Source organism: Lampetra fluviatilis, unplaced genomic scaffold (assembly GCF_964198595.1).
Source record: "Lampetra fluviatilis unplaced genomic scaffold, kcLamFluv1.1 SCAFFOLD_298, whole genome shotgun sequence".
NCBI classification, from domain to species: Eukaryota; Metazoa; Chordata; class Hyperoartia; order Petromyzontiformes; family Petromyzontidae; genus Lampetra; species Lampetra fluviatilis.
Window position 1 is genome coordinate 881 of NW_027620544.1, and position 9,120 is coordinate 10,000.

A 9,120-nucleotide genomic window follows, 5' to 3' on the forward strand; every position below is an offset into this window, starting at 1 on the left:
TGTGTGGTGAGTCTGTGGGTCTCTGTGTGGTGAGTCTGTGGGTCTCTGTGTGGTGAGTCTGTGGGTCTCTGTGTGGTGAGTGTGTGGGTCTCTGTGTGGTGAGTGTGTGGGTCTCTGTGTGATGAGTCTATGGGTCTCTGTGTGGTGAGTCTATGGGTCTCTGTGTGGTGAGTCTGTGGGTCTCTGTGTGGTGAGTCTATGGGTCTCTGTGTGGTGAGTCTGTGTGTGTCTCTGTGTGTGTCTCTGTGTGTGTCTCTGTGTGTGTCTCTGTGTGTGTCTCTGTGTGTCTGTGTGACTCTGTGTGTGTGTGTGTGTGTCTCTGTGTGTGTGTCTGTGTGTGTGTGTGTGTGTCTGTGTCTGTGTGTGTGTGTGTGTGTCTGTGTGTGTGTGTGTCTGTGTGTGTGTGTGTCTGTGTGTGTGTCTGTGTGTGTGTGTTGACCCCACAGACATGAATCCCGTGAGGCTGATGGTGCTGCTGGTTCCTGCACTCGTCCTGATGCACACGCACAGCGGCGGTGAGACACACGCACACACACAGACACACGCACAGACACACGCACAGACACACGCACAGACACACAGAGACACGCACAGACACACGCACAGACACACGCACAGACACACGCACAGACACACGCACAGACACGCACAGACACAGGCACAGACACAGGCACAGACACACGCACAGACACGCGCACAGACACGCGCACAGACACGCGCAGAGACACGCGCAGAGACACGCGCAGAGACACGCGCGCAGAGACACGCGCGCAGAGACACACGCGCAGAGACACACGCGCAGAGACACACGCGCAGAGACACACGCGCAGAGACACACGCGCAGAGACACACGCGCAGAGACACACGCGCAGAGACACACGCGCAGAGACACACGCGCAGAGACACACGCGCAGAGACACACGCGCAGAGACACACGCGCAGAGACACACGCGCAGAGACACACGCGCAGAGACACACACGCAGAGACACACGCGCAGAGACACACGCGCAGAGACACACGCGCAGAGACACACGCGCAGAGACACACGCGCAGAGACACACGCACAGAGACGCGCACAGAGACGCGCACAGAGACGCGCACAGACCGCGCGCACAGACCGCGCGCACAGACCGCGCGCACAGACCGCGCGCACAGACCGCGCGCACAGACCGCGCGCACAGACCGCGCGCACAGACCGCGCGCACAGACCGCGCGCACAGACCGCGCGCACAGACCGCGCGCACAGACCGCGCGCACACAACGCGCACAGACACGCACGCACAGACACGCACGCACAGAGACGCACGCACAGACCGCGCGCACAGACCGCGCGCACAGACCGCGCGCACAGACCGCGCGCACAGACCGCGCGCACAGACCGCGCGCACAGACCGCGCGCACAGACCGCGCGCACAGACCGCGCGCACAGACCGCGCGCACAGACCGCGCGCACAGACCGCGCGCACAGACCGCGCGCACAGACCGCGCGCACAGACCGCGCGCACAGACCGCGCGCACAGACCGCGCGCACAGACCGCGCGCACAGACCGCGCGCACAGACCGCGCGCACAGACCGCGCGCACAGACCGCGCGCACAGACCGCGCGCACAGACCGCGCGCACAGACCGCGCGCACAGACCGCGCGCACAGACCGCGCGCACAGACCGCGCGCACAGACCGCGCGCACAGACCGCGCGCACAGACCGCGCGCACAGACCGCGCGCACAGACCACGCGCACAGACGCACGCGCACAGACGCACGCACAGACGCACGCACAGACGCACGCACAGACGCACGCACAGACGCACGCACAGACGCACGCACAGACGCACGCACAGACACACACACACAACGCACAAAGACACACACACACAGACACACACACAGACACACACACAGAGGCGCATCTCCCGTGTCTCTCTCCCCGTGTCTCTCTCTCCCCGTGTCTCTCTCCCAGTGTCTCTCTCCCCGTGTCTCTCTCCCCGTGTCTCTCTCCCCGTGTCTCTCTCCCCGTGTCTCTCTCCCCGTGTCTCTCTCCCCGTGTCTCTCTCCCCGTGTCTCTCTCCCCGTGTCTCTCTCCCCGTGTCTCTCTCCCCGTGTCTCTCTCCCCGTGTCTCTCTCCCCGTGTCTCTCTCCCCGTGTCTCTCTCCCCGTGTCTCTCTCCCCGTGTCTCTCTCCCCGTGTCTCTCTCCCCGTGTCTCTCTCCCCGTGTCTCTCTCCCCGTGTCTCTCTCCCCGTGTCTCTCTCCCCGTGTCTCTCTCCCCGTGTCTCTCTCCCCGTGTCTCTCTCCCCGTGTCTCTCTCCCCGTGTCTCTCTCACCGTGTCTCTCTCACCGTGTCTCTCTCACCGTGTCTCTCTCACCGTGTCTCTCTCCCCGTGTCTCTCTCCCCGTGTCTCTCTCCCCGTGTCTCTCTCCCCGTGTCTCTCTCCCCGTGTCTCTCTCCCCGTGTCTCTCTCCCCGTGTCTCTCTCCCCGTGTCTCTCTCCCCGTGTCTCTCTCCCCGTGTCTCTCTCCCCGTGTCTCTCTCCCCGTGTCTCTCTCCCCGTGTCTCTCTCCCCGTGTCTCTCTCCCCGTGTCTCTCTCCCCGTGTCTCTCTCCCCGTGTCTCTCTCCCCGTGTCTCTCTCCCCGTGTCTCTCTCCCCGTGTCTCTCTCCCCGTGTCTCTCTCCCCGTGTCTCTCTCCCCGTGTCTCTCTCCCCGTGTCTCTCTCCCCGTGTCTCTCTCCCCGTGTCTCTCTCCCCGTGTCTCTCTCCCCGTGTCTCTCTCCCCGTGTCTCTCTCCCCGTGTCTCTCTCCCCGTGTCTCTCTCCCCGTGTCTCTCCGTGTCTCTCTCCCCGTGTCTCCCCGTGTCTCTCTCCCCGTGTCTGTCTCCCCGTGTCTCTCTCCCCGTGTCTGTCTCCCCGTGTCTCTCTCCCCGTGTCTCTCTCCCCGTGTCTCTCTCCCCGTGTCTCTCTCCCCGTGTCTCTCTCCCCGTGTCTCTCTCCCCGTGTCTCTCTCCCCGTGTCTCTCTCCCCGTGTCTCTCTCCCCGTGTCTGTCTCTCACCGTGTCTCTCTCTCACCGTGTCTCTCTCTCACCGTGTCTCTCTCTCACCGTGTCTCTCTCTCACCGTGTCTCTCTCTCCCCGTGTCTCTCTCTCACCGTGTCTCTCTCTCCCCGTGTCTCTCTCCCCGTGTCTCCCCGTGTCTCTCTCCCCGTGTCTCCCCGTGTCTCTCTCCCCGTGTCTCCCCGTGTCTCTCTCCCCGTGTCTCCCCGTGTCTCTCTCCCCGTGTCTCCCCGTGTCTCTCTCCCCGTGTCTCCCCGTGTCTCTCTCCCCGTGTCTCCCCGTGTCTCCCCGTGTCTCTCTCCCCGTGTCTCACCGTGTCTCTCTCCCCGTGTCTCCCCGTGTCTCTCTCCCCGTGTCTCCCCGTGTCTCCCCGTGTCTCTCTCCCCGTGTCTCCCCGTGTCTCTCTCCCCGTGTCTCTCTCCTCGTGTCTCCCCGTGTCTCTCTCCCCGTGTCTCTCTCCCCGTGTCTCTCTCCCCGTGTCTCTCTCCCCGTGTCTCTCTCCCCGTGTCTCTCTCCCCGTGTCTCTCTCCCCGTGTCTCTCTCCCCGTGTCTCTCTCCCCGTGTCTCTCTCCCCGTGTCTCTCTCCCCGTGTCTCTCTCCCCGTGTCTCTCTCCCCGTGTCTCTCTCCCCGTGTCTCTCTCCCCGTGTCTCTCTCCCCGTGTCTCTCTCCCCGTGTCTCTCTCCCCGTGTCTCTCTCCCCGTGTCTCCCCGTGTCTCTCTCCTCGTGTCTCCCCGTGTCTCCCCGTGTCTCCCCGTGTCTCCCCGTGTCTCTCTCCCCGTGTCTCTCTCCCCGTGTCTCTCTCCCCGTGTCTCTCTCCCCGTGTCTCTCTCCCCGTGTCTCTCTCCCCGTGTCTCTCTCCCCGTGTCTCTCTCCCCGTGTCTCTCTCCCCGTGTCTCTCTCCCCGTGTCTCTCCGTGTCTCTCTCCCCGTGTCTCCCCTTGTCTCTCTCCCCGTGTCTCTCTCCCCGTGTCTCTCTCCCCGTGTCTGTCTCCCCGTGTCTCTCTCCCCGTGTCTCTCTCCCCGTGTCTGTCTCCCCGTGTCTCTCTCCCCGTGTCTCTCTCCCCGTGTCTCTCTCCCCGTGTCTCTCTCCCCGTGTCTCTCTCCCCGTGTCTCTCTCCCCGTGTCTCTCTCCCCGTGTCTCTCTCCCCGTGTCTCTCTCCCCGTGTCTCTCTCCCCGTGTCTCTCTCCCCGTGTCTCTCTCCCCGTGTCTCTCTCCCCGTGTCTCTCTCCCCGTGTCTCTCTCCCCGTGTCTCTCTCCCCGTGTCTGTCTCTCACCGTGTCTCTCTCTCACCGTGTCTCTCTCTCACCGTGTCTCTCTCTCACCGTGTCTCTCTCTCACCGTGTCTCTCTCTCACCGTGTCTCTCTCCCCGTGTCTCTCTCTCACCGTGTCTCTCTCTCCGTGTCTCCCCGTGTCTCTCTCCCCGTGTCTCCCCGTGTCTCTCTCCCCGTGTCTCCCCGTGTCTCTCTCCCCGTGTCTCCCCGTGTCTCTCTCCCCGTGTCTCCCCGTGTCTCTCTCCCCGTGTCTCCCCGTGTCTCTCTCCCCGTGTCTCCCCGTGTCTCTCTCCCCGTGTCTCCCCGTGTCTCCCCGTGTCTCTCTCCCCGTGTCTCACCGTGTCTCTCTCCCCGTGTCTCCCCGTGTCTCTCTCCCCGTGTCTCCCCGTGTCTCTCTCCCCGTGTCTCCCCGTGTCTCTCTCCCCGTGTCTCCCCGTGTCTCTCTCCCCGTGTCTCCCCGTGTCTCTCTCCTCGTGTCTCCCCGTGTCTCTCTCCTCGTGTCTCCCCGTGTCTCTCTCCCCGTGTCTCTCTCCCCGTGTCTCTCTCCCCGTGTCTCTCTCCCCGTGTCTCTCTCCCCGTGTCTCTCTCCCCGTGTCTCTCTCCCCGTGTCTCTCTCCCCGTGTCTCTCTCCCCGTGTCTCTCTCCCCGTGTCTCTCTCCCCGTGTCTCTCTCCCCGTGTCTCTCTCCCCGTGTCTCTCTCCCCGTGTCTCTCTCCCCGTGTCTCCCCGTGTCTCACCGTGTCTCACCGTGTCTCCCCGTGTCTCGTAGACGCTGTGGCGGTGATGTCCGTGGATCTGGGCTCTGCGTGTCTCCCCGTGTCTCTCTCCCCGTGTCTCTCTCCCCGTGTCTCTCTCCCCGTGTCTCCCCGTGTCTCTCTCCCCGTGTCTCCCCGTGTCTCTCTCCTCGTGTCTCCCCGTGTCTCCCCGTGTCTCTCTCCCCGTGTCTCTCTCCCCGTGTCTCTCTCCCCGTGTCTCTCTCCCCGTGTCTCTCTCCCCGTGTCTCTCTCCCCGTGTCTCTCTCCCCGTGTCTCTCTCCCCGTGTCTCCCCGTGTCTCTCTCCCCGTGTCTCTCTCCCCGTGTCTCTCTCCCCGTGTCTCTCTCCCCGTGTCTCTCTCCCCGTGTCTCTCTCCCCGGTGTCTCTCTCCCCGTGTCTCTCTCCCCGTGTCTCTCTCCCCGTGTCTCTCTCCCCGTGTCTCACCGTGTCTCTCTCCCCGTGTCTCTCTCCCCGTGTCTCCCCGTGTCTCGTAGACGCTGTTGCGGTGATGTCCGTGGATCTGGGCTCTGCGTGTCTCCCCGTGTCTCTCTCCCCGTGTCTCTCTCCCCGTGTCTCTCTCCCCGTGTCTCTCTCCCCGTGTCTCCCCGTGTCTCTCTCCCCGTGTCTCCCCGTGTCTCTCTCCCCGTGTCTCCCCGTGTCTCTCTCCCCGTGTCTCGCTCCCCGTGTCTCCCCGTGTCTCACCGTGTCTCTCTCCCCGTGTCTCCCCGTGTCTCTCTCCCCGTGTCTCCCCGTGTCTCCCCGTGTCTCTCTCCCCGTGTCTCCCCGTGTCTCACCGTGTCTCGTAGACGCTGTTGCGGTGATGTCCGTGGATCTGGGCTCTGCGTGTCTCCCCGTGTCTCTCTCCCCGTGTCTCCCCGTGTCTCTCTCCCCGTGTCTCCCCGTGTCTCCCCGTGTCTCTCTCCCCGTGTCTCCCCGTGTCTCACCGTGTCTCGTAGACGCTGTTGCGGTGATGTCCGTGGATCTGGGCTCTGCGTGTCTCCCCGTGTCTCTCTCCCCGTGTCTCTCTCCCCGTGTCTCACCGTGTCTCTCTCCCCGTGTCTCTCTCCGCGTGTCTCACCGTGTCTCACCGTGTCTCGTAGACGCTGTTGCGGTGATGTCCGTGGATCTGGGCTCTGCGTGTCTCCCCGTGTCTCTCTCCCCGTGTCTCTCTCCCCGTGTCTCCCCGTGTCTCTCTCCCCGTGTCTCCCCGTGTCTCACCGTGTCTCGTAGACGCTGTTGCGGTGATGTCCGTGGATCTGGGCTCTGCGTGTCTCCCCGTGTCTCTCTCCCCGTGTCTCTCTCCCCGTGTCTCCCCGTGTCTCTCTCCCCGTGTCTCCCCGTGTCTCACCGTGTCTCCCCGTGTCTCGTAGACGCTGTTGCGGTGATGTCCGTGGATCTGGGCTCTGCATGTCTCCCCGTGTCTCTCTCCCCGTGTCTCTCTCCCCGTGTCTCTCTCCGTCTCGTAGACGCTGTGGCGGTGATGTCCGTGGATCTGGGCTCTGCGTGGATGAAGATTGGCATCGTCAAACCCGGAGTCCCTATGGAGATTGTTCTGAACAAGTAACATCAACAACATCAACAACATCAACAACATCAACAACATCAACAACATCATCAACATCAACATCATCAACATCATCATCAACAACATCAACAACATCATCAACATCATCAACATCAACAACATCAACAACATCATCAACATCATCAACATCAACAACATCATCAACATCATCAACAACATCATCAACAACATCAACATCAACAACATCATCAACAACAACAACAACAACATCATCATCACCACCATCAACATCATCATCATCACCACCATCAACATCATCATCATCACCACCATCAACATCATCACCATCACAACCATCAACATCAACATCAACAACATCACCAACATCACCATCATCATCATCATCAACATCATCATCAACATCATCATCAACATCATCATCAACATCATCAACATCATCATCACCAACATCATCATCAACATCAACAACATCATCATCATCAACATCATCACCATCACCACCATCATAAACATCATCACCATCATCATCACCATCATCATCACCACCATCATCACCATCACCATCATCACCATCATCATCATCACCACCATCACCACCATCATCAACATCATCAACATCATCACCACCATCACTGTGTGTGTGCGTGTGTCACTGTGTGTGCGTGTGTCACTGTGTGTGTGTGTGTGTCACTGTGTGTGTGTGTGTCACTGTGTGTGTGTGTGTCACTGTGTGTGTGTGTGTCACTGTGTGTGTGTGTCACTGTGTGTGTGTGTCTCTGTGTGTGTGTGTCACTGTGTGTGTGTGTGTCACTGTGTGTGTGTCTCTGTGTGTGTGTCTCTGTGTGTGTGTCACTGTGTGTGTGTGTGTCACTGTGTGTGTGTGTGTCACTGTGTGTGTGTGTGTCACTGTGTGTGTGTGTCACTGTGTGTGTGTGTCACTGTGTGTGTCAGTGTGTCACTGTGTGTGTGTCTCTGTGTGTGTGTGTCTCTGTGTGTGTGTGTCACTGTGTGTGTGTGTGTCACTGTGTGTGTGTGTGTGTCACTGTGTGTGTGTGTCACTGTGTGTGTGTGTCACTGTGTGTGTGTGTCACTGTGTGTGTGTGTGTGTGTCACTGTGTGTGTGTGTGTGTGTCACTGTGTGTGTGTGTGTGTGTCACTGTGTGTGTGTGTGTGTGTCACTGTGTGTGTGTGTCACTGTGTGTGTGTGTCACTGTGTGTGTGTGTGTGTGTCACTGTGTGTGTGTGTGTGTGTGTCACTGTGTGTGTGTGTGTGTGTCACTGTGTGTGTGTGTGTGTCACTGTGTGTGTGTGTGTGACTCACTGTGTGTGTGTGTGTGTGACTCACTGTGTGTGTGTGTGACACTGTGTGTGTGTGTGACACTGTGTGTGTGTGACTCACTGTGTGTGTGTGACACTGTGTGTGTGTGTGACACTGTGTGTGTGTGTGTCACTGTGTGTGTGTGTGTCACTGTGTGTGTGTGTGTCACTGTGTGTGTGTGTGTCACTGTGTGTGTGTGTGTGTGTCACTGTGTGTGTGTGTGTGTCACTGTGTGTGTGTGTGTGTGTCACTGTGTGTGTGTGTGTGTGTCACTGTGTGTGTGTGTGTGTCACTGTGTGTGTGTCACTGTGTGTGTGTCACTGTGTGTGTGTCACTGTGTGTGTGTGTGTGTCACTGTGTGTGTGTCACTGTGTGTGTGTCACTGTGTGTGTCACTGTGTGTGTGTCAACTGTGTGTGTGTGTGTGTCACTGTGTGTGTGTCACTGTGTGTGTGTGTCACTGTGTGTGTGTCACTGTGTGTGTGTCACTGTGTGTCACTGTGTGTGTGTCACTGTGTGTGTGTCACTGTGTGTCTGTGTGTGTCACTGTCTGTGTCACTATGTGTCACTGTGTGTGTGTGTCACTGTGTGTGTGTCACTGTGTGTCACTGTGTGTGTGTCACTGTGTGTGTGTCACTGTGTGTCTGTGTGTGTCACTGTCTGTGTCACTATGTGTCACTGTGTGTGTGTGTCACTGTGTGTGTGTGTGTGTGTGTCACTGTGTGTGTGTGTGTGTGTGTCACTGTGTGTGTGTGTGTGTGTGTCACTGTGTGTGTGTGTGTGTGTGTCACTGTGTGTGTGTGTGTGTCACTGTGTGTGTGTGTGTCACAGGGAGTCGAGGAGGAAGACACCTCTCTGCGTTTACTTGAAGAACGGGGAACGTCTGTTTGGAGAGAGCGCTTTAGCCATGGTGCACACACACACACCTACACACACACATACACACACACATACACCTACACACACACACACACCTACACACACACACATACACACACACATACACCTACACACACACATACACCTACACACACACACACACAGTGACACACACACCTACACACACACCTACACACAGTGACACACACACCTACACACCTACACACACACACACACACCTACACACACACACATACACACACACATACACCTACACACACACACCTACACACCTACACACCTACACA

The 9,120-nt window shown here is 59.3% G+C and overlaps 1 protein-coding gene across 1 annotated transcript in view; it reads left to right on the forward strand.

The window, feature by feature from the left end:
* The first annotated feature begins 423 nt into the window (after nucleotides 1-423).
* Nucleotides 424-9,120, forward strand: part of LOC144954043 (hypoxia up-regulated protein 1-like) — an 87,087-nt gene continuing 78,390 nt past the window's right edge. Inside the window, exons 1-3 of the mRNA XM_078884627.1 lie at nucleotides 424-515; nucleotides 6,537-6,630; nucleotides 8,765-8,843. Of these exons, the coding sequence (XP_078740753.1) occupies nucleotides 449-515; nucleotides 6,537-6,630; nucleotides 8,765-8,843 (240 nt within the window). The 5' untranslated portion in view covers nucleotides 424-448. The remainder of the gene's footprint in view (nucleotides 516-6,536; nucleotides 6,631-8,764; nucleotides 8,844-9,120) is intronic.